The sequence below is a fragment of the Dipodomys ordii genome, unplaced genomic scaffold (genome assembly GCF_000151885.1).
Source record: "Dipodomys ordii isolate 6190 unplaced genomic scaffold, Dord_2.0 Scaffold119, whole genome shotgun sequence".
Lineage (NCBI taxonomy): Eukaryota > Metazoa > Chordata > Mammalia > Rodentia > Heteromyidae > Dipodomys > Dipodomys ordii.
The window spans coordinates 3,292,463-3,311,260 of NW_012267335.1; the positions used below are offsets into that span (position 1 = coordinate 3,292,463).

At 41.3% G+C, this 18,798-nt stretch overlaps 1 protein-coding gene across 1 annotated transcript in view; it reads right to left on the reverse strand.

Moving 5' to 3' along the window:
* Positions 1–8,831: 8,831 nt before the first annotated feature.
* The window catches only part of Smarca5 (SWI/SNF related, matrix associated, actin dependent regulator of chromatin, subfamily a, member 5), a gene marked incomplete at its 5' end in the record, with an annotated part of 31,730 nt that continues 21,763 nt past the window's right edge, over positions 8,832–18,798 (reverse strand). Inside the window, 11 exons of the mRNA XM_013029500.1 lie at positions 8,832–10,062; positions 10,609–10,716; positions 12,186–12,398; positions 13,144–13,262; positions 14,243–14,375; positions 15,337–15,459; positions 15,617–15,730; positions 16,005–16,115; positions 17,301–17,420; positions 17,593–17,741; positions 18,473–18,605. Coding sequence (XP_012884954.1) covers positions 9,997–10,062; positions 10,609–10,716; positions 12,186–12,398; positions 13,144–13,262; positions 14,243–14,375; positions 15,337–15,459; positions 15,617–15,730; positions 16,005–16,115; positions 17,301–17,420; positions 17,593–17,741; positions 18,473–18,605 — 1,389 coding nt within the window. The remainder of the gene's footprint in view (positions 10,063–10,608; positions 10,717–12,185; positions 12,399–13,143; positions 13,263–14,242; positions 14,376–15,336; positions 15,460–15,616; positions 15,731–16,004; positions 16,116–17,300; positions 17,421–17,592; positions 17,742–18,472; positions 18,606–18,798) is intronic.

The following is an 18,798-nucleotide window of genomic DNA, read 5'->3' on the forward strand; positions in this document are numbered from 1 at the left end:
TCCCTCAGCTCTTCAGCTCAAGGCTAGCACTCTACCATGTGAGCCACAGCGTCACTTCCGGCTTTTTTTATCCTGCTTATGTGGTGCTGAGGAATCGAACCCAGGGTCTCATTCATGCAAGGCAAGCGCTCTACCACTGAGCCACCTTCCCAGCCTGTATTTTTCTTATTAAATACTGGTATTCTGTGTTCCCAGGTAAAGAGATTTCATAGTTATATTTAATAACACGATTTGATATAACTTACTATATGAGTAGTATGTATCTGCTCTTGGTATTTATCCTGAGGAGCTAAACATGAGTTCTGGACAATAATCTTTTTCCTACAACCTGTCATACCAACGTTGTGTATTCTTGATGCCTAAGAAATATGTTCTCCCACACTCAGTCTTTTTGAAACAGTTGGTTCTTTTAAAAGGCATTGAAATACTGCTTTAAAAAATCAGAATTTTTGTTGTAGTAGTATGGCCCTTTGCTCCTTGTGTGCCCACCCAGGAGCCTCCCTGAGAAGCCAGCTATCTGGTCTTGTCCTGTAAGTGTCCTGTGGTGCCCAGTATCCACCTCTCTTCTCATTAGCTAAGGAGTGCCTGCCTCTGGTGTTTGTGCAAATGCCAGGCTTTGCCATCCCAAGAACCAGCCTCTTCTGGTGACTCTGATCTCAGAGAACTCTTTCAGGCCTCAGTGTTCCCAGATAAGATTGCCTAACACTGCCCTCCCCCCATCCAATGGAGCCCTCATCCCCCATGCCTGTTCATTACTAGCAGTCTCTGCCCTCTGCCTGCCTCACGTACATATGAAGACATAGTCCCAGACATCAGCTTGCAGTTACTTCAATTTAGATGATGGGGGGCATTGGCATCATCACAAAGCTCTGAGCAAGAAAGACCAGAGTATCCAAGCCAGAACCTCACAGTGAGAGCCTCACTACTGCTTAAGAAAACACATGATAGGAAACTTTGATATTTTGCAAAAATTGCTTATCTATAAGTATATTGAGTAATTTTAGATGTTGGTATCATCTACCTATACCATTTACATTAGTATGACCCCCTCTTGTAATTTTAGTTCTAAATCTTTTGTGTTGCTGGATTTTTTTAAAATGTTTTCATCTTTTAGTGGGACTGCACCAAGGGTCTTGTGCAAGCTAGACAAGTGCTCAACCACTAAGTTATGTACTTAGCTGGATACTTTTAATAACATTAAGTCAAAGAAATTCTACTCCTATTCACTCCAGAGAAATAAAATTGCATACCCAAAACCCAGAAGTAGATTAGTCAAAGCAGCAGTATATATAGTAGCTAGGCACTAGAAAGACCTTGTCATCAACTGTAAATGAATAAAACAAACTGGGATACAGCCACACAATGGGGAACACCAATCAGCAAGAAAGGGAAGAAAGGCCACGACACATGGATGAGTCTCAGGGGCATTGTGTTAAATGAAAGAATCCAGACACAAAAAGCATTGTATGTTTCCATTTCTGTGCAGTTCTCATAAGGGTAAATAAGTCTACAGTGACACAAAGCAGATCTGGGGTTTCCAGAGCCTGAGAAACAGGGAAGACGATGGATTTACATGGAGTATAGCTCAACATTTGTGGGTGTACTAAAAAAAGTGTTAAGTGGGGGTCACGTGATTATATGAATTTGTCAAAACTCACAAAAATGTGCACGTATGTTGATGAATCATGATGTCAGTAAATTTAAGGTGCACTGAGCTGAAGTGGAGATGCTCCCATTGATCCTGTACTCCTGGTATGCTAACAAGCACTCGGTGACGGATGGCGTCTTACAGCAAACTCTACTCAGGATAGACCAACCCAGCAGATGATGGAGGTCACTGTGGGTAGAAGAGGGGCCAGAGGAATGCTGTACCAGAACACTGTGAAGGATTTTCTAATCCCCACAGAATTACAGTATGCATTTTCTAATCCTACTTTCTCTGCTCCTTTGACCTGGCCTAGGAATGAAAGGATCAGGCTAAGCCAGTTGCAGCGTCCAACCACCCTTCAGCTCATTTGGTCCCTAATCTATACAATTTATTTGTATGTCATATTGGATATATTTTTTTGTTTTTTTTTTGTTTTTTTTTGGGGGGGGGTCCAGTCGTGGGGCCTGAACTCTGGGCCTGGGCGCTGCCCCTCAGCTCTTCAGCTCAAGGTTAGCGTTCTACCACTTGAGCCACAGCGCCACTTCTGGCTTTTTTTCTTTGTGCTTATGTGGTGCTGAGGAATCGAACCAAGGGCCTCATGCATGCAAGGCAAGCACTCTACCACTGAGCCACCTTCCCAGTCCCCTTTCTTTCTTTCTTTCTTTCTTTCTTTCTTTCTTTCTTTCTTTCTTTCTTTCTTTCTTTCTTTCTTTCCCTTCTTTCTTTCTTTTCTTTTTGTTGGTCATGGGGCTTGAACTCTGGACCTGGATACTGTCCCTAAGCTCTTCAGCTCAAGGCAAGAGCTCTAGCACTTGAGCCACAGCACCACTTCCAGTTTTCTGGTGGTTCATTGGAGATAAGAATCTCACGGACTTTCCTGCCTGGGCTGCCTTTGACCCGTGATCCTCAGACCTCAGCCTCCTGAGTAGCTAGGATTACAGGCGTGAGCCACCGGTGCCCGGCTAGCAAGGATTTCTTTTAGTAAAATAGTTAATGTAGGGAGAAATGGAGAAGAGAAACATTTCTTCCCCTTATACAGGAAATAGGAGTTAAAGACTTAAAACGTTGGTTCTAACCAGTTGCTTTCACGCTTTGAGCTCAGAGAATACACATGGTTGTGCTGGTTTAGAGACTCTTAATCCTTAGACAATAGTTGTAGTAAGATGGGTGAGGCCTGCTTCAAACCCAGGTAACCTTTGGAACTTCTTGTTGCCAAATGTGCAAGACCTATCAATCTTCTGCTCGATTTTCCCGGAAGGAAATCAAGAAGAGAACCTGAGTCAAGTATCAAAGTTCCCATTGAAGACCACCCAACAAGCAGCGTGTGAGTTTTCAAAGGGCGCAGGTGCCTGGAGCTCCTTGTGTGGGCATCTGGGGAATTTGGCTCCAGGCCCTGGAGAACCCAGCTGAAGTTGAGCCAGAGAAGAGCAAGGCTCTTCATTCCTCAGCACCAGCTCTCTCTTCCCAGATGTAATAAGAAGCATCAGCCGCAGTGCTCCTTTCTCAAGTACTCATTTCTCTTTCTATAAGGAGCATGTTTAAAAGAGAATGGTAAAATGATATATAAATAAATAGACAGGGACAGGATCAGACTGCTTCATTACCAAATTACACCGAGGGCTACATCTCTCAAGCTCTGTCAGGGCTTGAGCGCTGCAAGCTGCTTGGCTCAGGTGTAGGCAGGATTAGACTGGCACTTGCAGACCCCAACTTAATATGATTGTCTCATGGATCCAGTGCAGTTTCCTTTAGATGGAGAGCAGGGTACATACTCTCTAGGCAAGTACAACAAACAAGCATGTACTGTGTTGTTCTGTTCAAAAATTTATCTTTGATTGCGCTGGGAAGGTGGCTCAGTGGTAGAGCGCTTGCCTTGCATGCATGAGGCCCTGGGTTCGATTCCTCAGCACCACATAAGCAAAAAGAAAAAACAGAAGTGGCGCTGTGGCTCAAGTGGTAGAGCGCTAGCCTTGAGCTGAAGAGCTGAGGGACAGCGCCCAGGCCCAGAGTTTAGGCCCCACAAACGGACCCCAAAAAAAATTATCACAGGGGCAAAAAAACCCCAACCCAATCCTAATAGGACAAGGGAGATCAACAAAGATTTGTTCTCAAGCCAGGCACTGGTAGCTCATGCCTGTTATCCTAGCTACTCAAGAGGCTGAGATCTGAAGATCATGGTTCACAGCCAGCCTGGGAAATATGTCCGTGAGATTCTATCTCCAATGAACCAGCAAAAACAAACAAACAAAAAAACCTAGAAACTGAGGTGTGGCTCAGGTGGAAGAGCAACCAGCCTTGAATGAAAAAGCTAAGGAACAGTACCCAGGCCCTGCATTCAAGCCCTGGTACCAACATGTTTGTGCACGTGAGCACACACAACCATATATGTTGAGGACTTAGTAGACTGGAGGCTGACTTTCCTAGAGAACCGCCGTGTCTGACATGAGCTCTTGGCTCCTTTCTTGGGTGAGCAAACAAGAGGAGCCACTTTGGGGTTTAGCAGGATTGCAGAGTCTAGCCAGGCAAAGGATGAGTTACAGTGAAGAGCCAGCACTGGCTTGTTGTAGGTCTTGTCCAAAAGCGCCATCTAGGGAGATGAATGGCTCTCAGCAGAGGCTTTTCCCAACATGAAGTGACCAAGGAGAACCACATGCCATCCTCAGGAAGGAACCACAGCAGAGAGATGCCCAACTATGGGAGCGGCAGACTTCCCAAGAACCCAGAGCGTGCCTGTGAGAAGCCATCCACTCTTCTAACACCTCCCGTGCTCAGAACAAGCACTGATCGCCTCGAAGCCACCCATCAGGAAAGACGCACCCGGCTTCTCCCGCCCCTCTTGTTCCAACCTGGAGACTCCAGAAACATCCATTCGCAAGCACTGATGGAGAGGAAGGTGTGGGTAGGGAAAGAAAGGATGACCCCAGGACTTTTCTGAGCGCATGTCCCCCCCTAGTCCCTTCCCTGAGCACAGGGCTCAGCTATGAACCCGGTTAATCTTCTAGGGAAAATCGCAGAGCAAAAAATTGTTCATTTCTTGAGAGAATCAACTATTTCTTCCCAGTGCAGAACTCGTTATCGGTGTGTTAAGGAAGAGTTGGGCATTCCTTCATGAACTCAGCACACATCACTGTAAATGCAGGCTGTGCTGGCTGCATTCTGAGCTGTTTGGTGTAATGCACTGTGGGGTATGGTTTCCGTGGGTTTGTGGGGGGATGGACTCGATTCAAGGCTTGTGTGGTATGGTAACATAGTAAAACTTCGCTCACCCTTTACAAGATCCAATAAACGATATCCTAGGTGAACAATGCTTGCTAAGTCTGATTTCTACCAGGCCAATTTTTCATTCAATGTACTTCCTCACTCACTATAAAGTCGGCAAAGATATCATCCTTGTGACTTGATTTCCCACCTGGTGCCTTTAAATCATCCCAAAGGCATTTGTTTCACTACCTTTTCAAGGGGGGTGTCTCCATAGTTAGTGGCCAGGCTGTGCACAGGTTTCAAATAGACAGAAGCTCTTCTTCAGAAGAATGAACCAAGGACAGGGGCTTTGCTGGAGCCTGGTTGGGTCCCACTGTGCCTCCGGCCCTGTCTCCAGAGCCTCTTGCCTCTAGGGAGAGTTTCTAGCATGTGAGTATCTCAGCTGACACAACCCACCTCCTCTAGATCTCTTACTTCTGTGGCCAGCAAAGCTGAGGTCCTGACTCAGAAGCCTTGCCCAAGTGTCATCCAATATAAAGAACCATTTTTTTTCTTTCTGCAGAGAAAAACGCTGAAAATTCCTTAACTTCCCATCATCTTTTCCAATCAACTGATGATCTGTAAGCTACAGCGCACTGGCCAATTTTGGTTTGACTGAAACCTCCTAACATAGAAAATAAATGAGTAAGATCTCCAACTGATTTTATTTCCCAGCACTTCCTGGAGTCAAAGTGATGGCATGTCTCTCTGACATGGCCTTTTCTCTCCCAGACCTATAGAATGTGTGGTCTGTCAGAGAGGGGAACTGTAACATACTCATAAGGACAAGGCCCACACAGGACCAGAGACAGAATGCCTGAGAAGCATAGCATCGCTGCGGGATCTTTGTCTGCCTCCCTGAAGCCTGCCTCACACTTTGAGGGGGCTGGCGGGTGGGCCACGTGGGAATGTTTGGCGAACGGGCACTGATCTTCCCTGAACATCACTCATCAGCGTACTCTGGGAGCACAGGGCAGAGCCCAGAGGAAGATGAGCACCGTGGGAGGAACAGGCAGGGGTGTGTGCAGGGGAATCGGGGTGTCTGTCGGGTACAAGCACGCCTCATCTTTGCTGACCAGCTCCGATCATTTCTACTACCCGAAGCCAGGTACCACAGGCTCATGCCTGTAACCTTAGCTCCTCAAGAGGCTGAGATCTGGTTTTGAAAATATCAGAATATATCAGGAATATATGTACACATACCATGTGTGCATTTATATACATCATGAATGTATATAAATGTTGTATATATTTGTATATGTATTGTATTACATAAATATAACTTTGAAAATGAGTGTCCAATTATGAATAAACATGTGTGCACATTACAAAGGTATATAAATATTATACTCTAGATTATGTGGGCATCAGCTGACACCTAGACTCTGCCCCAGGAGTGGTCGTGCAGACAAGCCACGTGACCATTCTGGATGAGCAGAAGCAGCCCGTCCTGGAGGGCCCAGAGAGGCTTCAGTTACTTCTCTGGGTACCACCATCAATGACACCATCCCTGGGGGCAGAGTGCTGTAAGCGCCCACACTGGAAGATGGTAGAGAGTAAGTACCAGGCAGCCAACAGTCTCCACAGCAGAATGAAATGCTGTTTTGGGCTTAATGACTTCGGGAGGAAGGAGATAGTGTCACTGGTACCATGTGCAAATACACTTTGTGACTGCATGGATATACATACATACATATACTTATGTATATATATGCATATATATATATACATGTACATATATATATATGCCTACACACACACACACGCACGTGCTTACGGAACTGATTGCGCCTGTGCAAAATGACACTGATTGCGCCTGTGCAAAATGACACTGTGTATTTGTCTTTTTTTTTTTTTGGCCAGCCCTGGGGCTTGAACTCAGGTCCCTGAGCCTCTCTATGCTCAAGGCTAGCACTTACCACTTGAGCCACAGCACCACTCCTGGCTTTTTCTGTTTATGTGGTGCTGAGGGCTTCATGCTTGTTAGGCAAGCACTCTACCACTAAGCCACATTCCCAACCCTCATCTTCTATTTTCTTCTACTTTGTTTCTAAACTCAGTAGAAATCCATCACTATCAGTTAAGTCAACACTTGGGACTAAAAGAGTGACCTCTTAATGCTGGGCAAAAGCACTTACACACACACAATCTCATTTTAGCTTTTCACATTTGATGTGAGTGCCCTAATACATTTGCAAGTAAGCCCAAAGCTTATTTGGGCAGAGCCATGGAAGTTGGAAAATCTTTTCCTCTACTCTCAAAAAAAAAAAAAAAAAAACTTGAAAATTAACATAGCCCCCAATTGCCTAATAACTAGTTGTCGATTAGTTTTAAACTAACAATAGCAATGGTCATAGGTATACCTTGCCTATACCTGATAAAGACTTGCAATTTAGTTAGAAACCACTTTTGATTTTCCATCATTTTCTTTTAGGTATTTCTTGTAGTTTTGTTTTTGTTTGGTTAGTCATGGGCCTTGAACTCTGTGTCTGGGCGCTGTACCTGAGCTCTTCAGCTCAAGGCTAGCACTCTACCACTTGAGTTACAGCACCACTTCTGGGTTCTAGTGGTTAACTGAAGTCTTACAGACTTTCCTGCCCATGCTGGCTTTGAACTGCAATCCTCAGATTTCAGCCTCCTGAGTAGCTATGATTACAGGAGTGAACCAACAACGTCCTAACGTGTTTGTTGTATTTGGGGTGGGGGGGGTAGATAGCATCTTGCTATGCATATGTAGCCCTGTACTTGAACTCTTCATCATTCTGCCTCAAGATCCTAAGAGCTGAAATTATAGTCATGTACCACTCTACTTGGCAAACTATACGTTTTAAAATTGACCTTACAAATTAAAAATATTGATCCCTAGAAAAGTTACCTCTAGCACTAGCTAAACCACAATGCTCAATTTGGTTATTACCTTAGATGATTTTTTTTCATTCGAGTTTTTTACATTTGTTGTTAATTTGGAACTGAATTCAAGCTTAAGACCTGACAATAAACTGTTTCCCCTCTGTATCTTTTCCTCTCAGTTTCTCCATCACTTTTGGGAGTTTCATAGGGTTTTTTTTTGTAGGTTGTGGGACTTGAACTCTGGGCCTGGGTGCTGTTCCTGAGCTCTTCAGCTCAAGGCAAGCACTCTACCACTTGAGCCACAGCACAACTTCTGGTTTTCTGGTGGTTCACTGGAGGTAAGAATCTCACAGACTTTCCTGCACAGGCTGGCTTTGAACCAGCTTTTTCTGCTTATGTGGTGCTGAGGAATCGAACCCAGGGCCTCACGCATGTAAGGCAAGCGCTCTACCACTGAGCCACCTTCCCAGCCCCATCCATAGGTTTTTTCTTTTTCTTTTTTTGGGGGGGGGGTGTCGTGGGGCTTGAACTCTGGGCTTGGGCGCTGTCCTTGTGCTCTTTAGCTTGAGCCACAGCGCCACTTCTGGTTTTCTAGTGGTTTATTGGGGATAAGAGTCTCACGAACTTTTGAACCACAATCCTCAGATCTCAGCTTCCTGAGTAGCTAGGATTACAGGCAGATCTCAGCTTCCTGAGCAGCTAGGATTATAGGCGTGAGCCACCGGCGCCCAGACGTCCATTAGGTTTTCTACAGCCTTACATTTTCAATCATTTTCAGCAACATTGAGTTCACACTCCTATTAAAACCCCAAATCTTGTACACAAGTCAGCGTAGGGGAGCATGGAGTGAGTTCAAATTACTTTGGAATTAACTTGCCAGAAAGAGCGTGGTTAAGGGCGCCAGTGCCCACATCTCTGGAAGATTGTGCAGAGTATTAGTCATACTGTAGAAAATCAAAACTTTTAATGGCTTGTGAGGAATAATTAAAAACAACAAAAAATCGAGAGAAGACATCTATAGGAGACCATTTCCTAAGGAAGAAAGTAAAAAATTAAATGAAAAAAATTAAAGAAATGGAAAGAATAGACCACGTTAAGGATTATAAAAGTTATATTTATTCACGATGCTACATTTATTGCATTCCCTTAGAAAAATGGAGAACTGTTTATGTACCCAATTTGCACATATAAAACTTTATACAAATTATGTGTAGCACATAAAGGCCTCTGGTACAGCTAAAATCCTGACACTACAATTTGGGTATTCCTGCTTCAGGGTCTCCAGTTCATCAAGTCTGTTCCATAGAAATAAAAACTAGAACTATACTCAATCCTGCTAACACTTAGAAATTATGTTAAAATATAATAAAATAAAATTTGCATTTACCCTAAAAACTCAAAAATACTATCAACTGGGAGGGGATACATTCTGTTACCAATTTTAACAGTATGGTAAGGTCATACCTTAGTTTGGCTGATTCTTTCAAAATAAAAAAAAAATCACCTTAGTTCTGACATTATCTTTCTAAGTTGTGGCTGTGTGGGAAGATCATTTGTCAAAATATTTACCAAATACTTAAAAAAAAATATTCCTTTTACAAAATGGTGTAATACTAAATGTCTTTGGCTATACAACTAAAAGGCCATCCGTCCAACAGAGGAGGGCATCTTTACTCCAGAGCCAACTACAGAAAAGAAAGAAAGCGCAACAGATATATGCACAGAAATGATCATTTGCTTGTCTTTCCCCCTGTTCTACAAGAAGCAAGGAGAATGGAGTTTACATGATCTTTTGATGAGACTCAACAACATTACAAAGAAAATACCAACATTTCTGCAAAGGCAAAGGGAGTTAAAGCAATTCCACCACTAAGTGAGGAGGGGCAAAGGGACAAGCGCTATCTGCAATGTCGTTACTTGTTTGCTTGGTTTTAAGCCACACAAGTGTAGAAATCATAGCTGATAACAAAAAACCACAAACTTCACAAATGGAACTGTAATAGAAAAATAAATCAAATGAAACATTTATTAATAAATGAAGCCTATTTTATTACTTCAAGTTAATGATAAAAAAATTTTCAGCACAGCTGTTGCATTTAAAAAAGTGAAACTACATACTACGTTTCTAGCTCAGTAAACAGATGAACCTGATGTCTTTGAATGACATAACAATTCAGCATTGTACAGTACATCTTATGAAGACCCGTAAATTAAAGAACTACTAGTTTAAAGTTAGTGATTATGAAACAAATACGCATTCATAGTTTCAGCTTCTTTTTCCTCCCTCGACCATCAGGTGCTCCATCCATCTTACGTTTCTGTGTCTATAAACAAACACAAAGATTACTTCTCATGACAAGACATAGTAACCATGAAATATATTCAGATACATGACTGCCCTTTATAGTGACTGCTAAGTACAGTTTCCTTTCTAAGACATAATAAATCTTTCAAAATTAACTATCCAATCTCCAAATTTTACTAAGTTACAAGACAACTTTTTTCCCCGTAGAATGCTTGTCTTCACATTGCTAAGACAGGGCTGAGCAGTAAATCACACTTTAGAAGTCAATCTTAGAGGTTATAAAACTATTTCTGTCATATTACGAAATAAACACCCTAAAATGATTGCATGTATTCCCAATGAGAAATGCATATCCTGACATTCTTAGGACATACTTTCCCAAACTTTTAGAAACCCCTTATAAGATTTTCCCTATACAGTGCAACCAAGTTTTAATTTATACTTTTTTTTTTTGCAAAAACAAAGAGGCTAATAATACACATGAAAGCCATGAGTTTAACTACTTAAGAAAAAAAATATATAGCTTCTATAATCTTAAAATCTTCACATATTCATGAACACTTACTGTAGGCTTTGGTCCACGTTTCTTTTTCTCTGCCTTCTCTTTCTCTTCTAGTTCCATGTTTTCTCTTTCAATCAAGGTAATTAGGGTATTACACCTCCTCTGTAGTTCCTGCATTACAAATATCCACAGTAAACTTGTACCTGCCATTTGCCTGTGGTCAGGATTTCAATGTCTAAACAAGACTATGCTTTACTAGAAAGAAAGGTATATCATAAACAAGTTTTCATTGTTTGTTATTGCTGAAGCTGTCTTCACACCAAGTTCTGCAGTTAGATAATCTAAATATAACTATACCCATTTTCCCACAAAAAATTCAGCATAACTAAGCATAATAAAATTCAGCTCTAAGCTCATGTAAATGACATTCTCAGTTAAAAATGTAGCCGGTGCCAGTGGTTCACACCTGTAACCCTAGCTACTCAAGAGGCTGAGATCTGAAGATTGTGGTTCAAAGCCAGCCTGGGCAGGAAAGTCTGTGAGACTCTCATCTCCAATAAACTACTCAGAAAAAGCCAGAAAAGATGCTGTGGTTCAAGGGCAAGAGCAATAGCCTTGAGTACAAAGAGGCTCAGGGACAGCACCTAAGATCTGAGTTCAAGCCCCAGGACAGGCAAAAAATTAAAAAAAAAAAAAAAAAAGAAAGAAAGAACTCATTAAATATCTGAAATAATAATATAGAAGGTAATAATACCTAATTAGTTTCCCTTAGTAGGCAGGCATATATTGACACTGGGCTACTGATAGGCTAAAGTATAGTTTTCACTTTCAGAGCCCTGTTAATAACTTTCTCTAAAAAGGATATCAAAAAACAATGATATCAGTCATCAAACACAAAAACACTTTACTCCGTCCATTGCTGTGTTGTGTGACAATATACTTAAAAGGCACTGAGAACTATAGAAATATTGGAAGACTTGCTCATCCCAGTATGTCCAAACCTAGCACTAGAAAATCTCTACATTTTCATCATCTTGCACAATCTAGGAGTTTAAGAAGTTCAAAACTGCTCAACTACTGAAGGAAAAGAGCCAGCTCTTTTTTAGACACAAATGGGATCAACAAAACCCAGAGTTATATCTCCACCAGGCCAAGTGCTTCTCCATATTGGCCACTTAAAAACACACTCACAAACTAATAAAATGTCAAAAACTAGCAATGCTACAAGTACGTGGCATTAATGGATGGGACTAACAAATAAGCTTTTTAAGTTACATATGTGTTAGATTTGCAAGCTTTGGATATGAGTTACTTTTCTAAAAAAGTTTACAATTTCTGATACCACCTCAAAGTTAAAAAGTAAAGGATATATATATTCTGAGGGGCTGGGAAGGTGGCTCAGGGGTAGACTGCTTGCCTTGCATGCATAAGGCCCTGGGTCAATTCCTGAGCACCACATAAGCAGAAAAAAGCCAGAAGTGATGCTGTGGCTCAAGTGGTAGAGTGCCAGCCTTGAGCTGAAGAGCTGAGGGACAGTGCCCAGGCCCAGGCCAAGAGTTCAGGCCCATAAAAAACAAAAAAATAAAATAAAATTATATTCTGAATTCTGCTCTATTACAAAAACACAAATGAAAACTCACCATTGCAGTTCTGGACTTAAGAAACCAATCAAATCTGAACTGAGGGGAGTTTCGAATACACTGTCGCAATTCATCATAAACATTTTCCTTGTCAAATCCGAGTTTGTGAAGCATGCAGATGAGAAATCGATCCTCCTCTTCAGTGTAGTTTTTCCCTTTGTTAGTGCCATACGATATTCTCAGCTGATGAAAAGGTGCTTTGTACCGGCCAATCTACGGAAGTCAGACTTGTTAGTAACTATAAATATCATCATCAGAATATTCTGTCCAAGAATCTCAATTGTACTTTGATGGTGTTTATCATTTTCTAGAGACCACCTTCCTCATGCTACTTAGGAAGGACTAAGCTGAGTGTCTGCGACCCAGGATCAGTCAATTCAAAGGCTCTTTAGCAGTTAATCATTTTTCTCTGAAAAAATTTTAAATTCTCATTTCTTTTAAAAGTTACTTTAAAAGGATGAGAATGTAGCTTAGTGGTAGAGTGCTTGCCTAGCATGCATGAAGCCCTGGGTTCTATTCCTCAGTACCAGAAAAGGCCAGAAGCAGCGCTGTGGATCAAAATCTCAAGCGGTAGAGTGGCAGCCTTGAGCACAGAGAGGCTCAGGGACAGAATCCAGGCCCTGAGTTCAAGCCCCATGATTGGCCAAAAAGTTACTTTACGCCACACATTTGTGACTTGCATGTGTAATCCTAGCTTGCTCAGTAGGCTGAGTAAGATATGAAGATCATGGTTCAAACTCAGTCTAGGCAGACAAATCTGAGAAACTCATCTCTAAAATACCACAGAAAAAGACACAAGTGGCAAAGTGCCAGTCTTGAGCGAAAAGGTAAAGAACAAAATCAGGCTGAGTTAAAGTCCCAGTACCAACACTCCTCCTACCCTAAAAAAGTTACTGCAACTCACAGATAGGAGTTAGGACAGTAACCATCATACTTATTAATATAGTACCAACTGTACCTTTGTATCAAGTGCTTTTTTGATACTTATTCTTCTTTGGATTCTTGCCTCTCCCCTCTCTATCTGAGCCATGATCTTCTCTATGTCCTGGAGCTCATTGCATCTTTCCCAGAACACAGCTATGGAGGAAACGTTGGACAGATGGAGGGAATGAAGGAGAACATTAAAACAAAAGCTTGCCGATACAGATATTCATGTGTGTATAATTGATTTGCAAAGGACTAAGAAACATTTTCACTTATTCTACATTTAATAGCAGAAAGGAAGTAAGTCACTAATAATGTTTCAGTTTTCTTAAATGTGAGAAAACAATTCTGGGTGTTAAAAGTTTTCTTCCACTTCTTAAATATTGCTACTCTAAGATTCTGTACATTCTTACCATAGCATAGACTACACATATTCAGTATGAAACAAAAATTGAAGTGCCACTGTACAGTGACCTATTCTGGGTTTTGTGGCTATAGTTAGTTGATCTAAACAACAACAACAACAACAAATCTAGCCAGGTGCCTGTGGTTCACACCTTTAATCTTAGATACTGTGATTGTGACTCAAAAAAGTTTGAAACTCTGTGAAATCTGTGAAACTATCTTCAACTAATCAGCAGTAAAGGTACACTGGAGATATGGCTCAGAACCACCAGCCACGAGAAAAAAGCCAACTGAAAACTGAGCACTGGTGGCTCACGCCTGTCATCCTAGCTACTCCGGAGGCTGAGATCTGAGGACCACGGTTCAAAGCCAGCCCAGGCAGAAAAGTTTGTGAGACTCTTATCTCCAATTAACCAGCAAAAACCTAGAAACAGAGGTGTGATTCAATTGGTAGAGCATGAGCCTTGAGCAAAAAGGCCAAGCAAGAATTCAAGACCCTGAGTTTGCCTGTGCCAGCATGCTGCACATACATGAACGTGGATGCACACGCACATGCGCGTGCGCGCCCACACACACAGTATTTATAAATAAAACAATTAGGTCATATCTTAATGAACATACCAGGTTATACCATAATCAGCTGAGATAAAGAAGAGAAGAAGCTTCTACAACCGATAACCTCCAAAGGCCTAGTAACACTCTGTTCATTCAATTAATAGAAGTATTACCTGAGTATTCAATGACTTCTTCTGGAGTTTTCCCTTCCACTTCTCTGGCTATGTTTTCAATATCATCACGGCCCCACTTCTCATTGGCTTTGATAAACTGGTTAAAATCTCTCTTATTCCAATTAGTAAATCCCTAAAAAGCAATGAATAAAACAATCACAGCATGTTACACTTGGAAACAAAGCCATTACACTTTACCTATGCATTTGAAAATTACAGATAAAGTTTCAACTGCTCCTACTTCAATTAAGTTCTTTTTACAGTGGTTAACTTACTTGTACAGATACACACTTTTACCAACACTTTGTGTTTACTAAAAGAAATACTATTCAATGTGAGGGAGTAAGGCGCAGATGGCATTTTTTTCTGAGCTTTGAAGTAGACTGGGAGTTTTTAAGGAAGGGTCATCATAAGCTGAAGAGCAGAGATGCCCACAGAGAGACATGAGAGCAGGAAGCTCCAACGGGGGGTCACAAGCTGGATTTGGAAAGGCTCCGAATGAACCCTGAAGGCTGACTAACAGCACCATCAAGATATCTGTCATTGAAAATAACTTCGCAGCAATGGGAAACATTCCGGGAAAGATGTTAACACTGAAAACCCTCCACCAACGACTATCTAGAATCTTCTCAACCATGTTGACAAGTTAACAAACCAAACAATTCAACCATGGTAACCATCTTCAATCAGTCTGTATTTTCCCTCAACAGGGTCTTTTTTGTTTGTTTTGTCAGTTGTGGGGCTTGTTAGGCACTGTCCCTGAGCTCTTTTTTGCTCCAGGATGGTGCTCTATCACTATAAGCCACAGAACCTTTGGGTCTTCTGGTGGTTAACTGGAAGACTTTCCTGCCCAGGCTGGCTTTGAACATGCAATCCTCAATTCTCAGCCTCCTGAGTAGCTACGATTACAGGTGTGAGCCACCATCACCCGACTCTCACAGTGCTTCTTGCATGGTAGGCAAATGCTCTACGATTGAGCTACGGAACCTTCAGTAACTGTTCTTTGAAAGTAGAAACTTGTATGTACCAACACAACCCCTTAAACAGCAATTTACAAAATAAGTGTTTGCAACTGTGTTGACTGCAGCCTATACCTGTGTCAAAAGCTTCTCTTTTTCTTCTAATTCTTCATCATTAAGTGGTTCTGCCTCATCGATTTTGAGCTGTTCTTCCTTCTGGGCCTGGGCTGCATTAGGTAGGTCAGGACTTCGAGGTACCTAAGAGAGATGCCATCAATCAGCACACTTAAAGGACACGTAATAGATTAACAGATTTCTCCTCAGGAGAAAGGGTATTGGCTCTACCCTAGTTTTATATGTTTAATATATGAAATTGGTTTTCATTAAAAAACATAAAGTGTAGAATTTTACTTACCTTGTACCCAATAGTTTTTCTGTAATACAGAATTTCTTTTTCCAATAATTCAAATAAACGGGGGGGAAAGAACTGGAAATCCTGAACATTGGGTTGTTTTGGAGGTCTAGGAGCCTAAGAAAAAATAAAACACAGTATTGTCCCTTAAAATATAAGCAACAAAAAAACCCCTCGCCCCACCTTGCATTTGTCATTTCATAAACCATGACAGCCAATTTTTAAGGAACTGAAAGCATAGCTCAGTAACGCTGAACCAAAAGAGCAAAAGATCACCAAAGAACTTTTCAGTATTTAAATAATAATGGAAGGGGAATCTGTACAAAAACACACAGAACCTAAGTCTCAATCTTCCTTTGTTGTAACAATGTATGAACAAGCATCAGCTCACCTTGGGTGCTTTCGGTTCACTGACTCGAAGCGCTTCCCTGAAGTAGGCATCGACAGCGTAGTTCGCCTTCCTCTCTCGCTTAGGAGGTTCAATCCACTCTGTGAATGCAATCTAGCAGTGGGAAACAAGTGGAAAGGCCACTGTTCATTATATACGGTAACAAATGTTTAGGGCACATGATGGGCCTAAGTAGGTACTGATGAAACCTGACGGCAGGCAAAGGCAGTACAAAAGTCGGGACTATCTTTTGCGCCAGAGAATAATTCTGTTGGACGAGGGTGAAAATACTACAAGATGCAGGTATGTTTAACCCAGAAAAAAAAAAAAAAAAATCTGAGGACATACTTATCAATGTTAGCCAGAAAAACTCTACAGAGAATTACATTTTTCTTCTTTTTTATTGACATGTCCTAATTTCTCTCCACATTGGCATGTAGTATTAGCAAAATTAGAAAAAAATTGTCTTAATCCCTACCGATTCTCTTAAATAAAATCCAATTTGTGACATTTTTCTTGATTTTCATTTTCAAGTATCTCAAATTATACTCACTGTACACAAGAAAGTATGTTACAGCATACAATAAACTTAACTGCATAAACTTTAAATTCAAAGCTGGACGCTGGTGGCTCACGCTTGTAATCCTAGCTACTCAGGAGGCTGAGATCTGAGGATTGCAGTTCAAAGACAGGCTAGGCAAGAAAGTCCGTGAAACTCTTATCTCCAATAAGCCACCAGAAAACCAGAAGTGGTGCTGTAGCGCAAGTGGTAGAGCGCTAGCCTTGAGCTGAAGAGCTGAGGGACAGCACCCAGGCCCAGAGTTCAAGCCCCACGATTGACAGAAAAAAAATTCAAGCCAGATGCTGGTGGCTCACACCTATAATCCTAGCTACTCTGGACTTAGGATCTGAGGATCAGGGTCTGAAGCCAGCTTGGGCAGGAGAATCCATGAGACTCCAATTAACTACTCAGAAAAGGCTAGAAGTAGCATTATGGCTCAAATGGTAGAGTGCTAACCTTGAAGAAGCTCAGGGACTGTGACCAAGCCCTGAGTTCAACCCCCAGGACAGATGCACATGTGTGTACACACATGCACACGTAGCGCGCATGCACGTGCACACTTACACACACATACACATGCACATACTATCAGAGCTTACCACACAGAAAATGTTAAAAAAATTAGATATGAACAAACAGAACTGTTACTTAAGACAAAATTACAAAGCATTGAAAAACAAAATTCCAAGCTTTCAGCAATATATAGCACAGGTAATTAAATCCTCATTCTGCAATACCTTTTGTTTTTCTCTGTAGTCTTCCCCTTCAAAGTTATAAACACTTGACTCAGTGTCCATTGTGAAGTTCCTAAGGGAGCTTTCACCCATCTTGGAGAGCTTTTCATTCATTTCTGCAGTCTGAATTGGAGACAAAATGAAGAGCATGAGACCTGTAATCAAGACAAGCTAATATTTTACAGTACATACAAAAGCTTTCTTTACAGGAGGACTATGGGCAGATAACCCATGCCACAGGTCTAGTGGGAAGCACGTCAGCTTAAAAGCAGTGTGTGTTCAGCCTGCAGCTCACCTTCTTTGCACCTCTTTCCAGAATGCCATCGATGTCCTCGTCAGTGATTTCACTCTCCTTTGAGGCAAATACATGAGTGGCTCCATGTCGTATCATTTGAAGCATTTCATCTTTCCCAATTTTGTTCAGATTCTGATCTACAAGCCTCCCTGAAAAAGATGGTATTAACAATATCATTTTACTGGAAGCGTGGAATCTTCAATGTTAGATGTTAATTCACTTCAGGTCATTTTCTTATTTATTAACTCGTTAATGCCAATTTTTCATCTTAGGCATTATTTATTTTAATGTATATCAGCTTGCTAAAATGTTTTGTGAAAGGTAAATATAATATCTGAGATATATAAAAATCAGATTGGGGAAAAAATTTCAACATATATGAAGCATTACAAACACAGTAACTCATTTCTGGTGAGCAGAAGATCCCACTCCTAATCTTCTTAAGTCAGTTTTTCTTTAAAAAAAAGTGAAAGTTAAACTGCAATAAGTAACAAGTTTCTAAAAATGACCTGAGCTAAAAACTTATAAAATTCTATTATTTCAATCAGAACAAACACTGCCAGGAGCTGGGGTAGCTCATGCCTGTATTCCTGGCTACTCAGGAAAAGCTGAGAGGATTTTGGTTTGAAGATAGGCTGAGGAGAAAACTCTGAAGACTTTTTCCTTGAATTAACCAGCAAAAAGCCAGAAGAGATGTGGCTCACGTGATGGAGCCAAGAGCCTTGAGGAAAAAAAGGTAGGAGTAGAACAAGCAGCATCCTAGCCCAGTACACACACGCACACACACGCACACACACACACACACACACACACACACACGCATGCACGCCGAGTGTCCCCACCAAAAGAATAACAACAATAATAAAGTTCAAAGCATTACCTTGCTGAATAACTATTGAGTCCAGTCTGAGTTTCATCTCGGCACGTTCCACTATTCTTTCTTCCACTGTGTTATCTGTTATAAAGCGGAACACTCTGACTGTCTTCGTCTGTCCAATTCTGTGAGCTCGGTCCTAAGTGATTTACCATGTTATTTTGAATACAGTGAAAAAGTCAAATAATAGACAAATGTATACACTAACAAAATTTAAATATTCAAGTTTTTCAAATATGTCAGAGCAACCTATAATAAGATGATTTGTACTGATATTCCTTAAAATTCTTGGTCAAGGCCAGGCGTCAGTGGCTCACGCCTATAATCCTAGT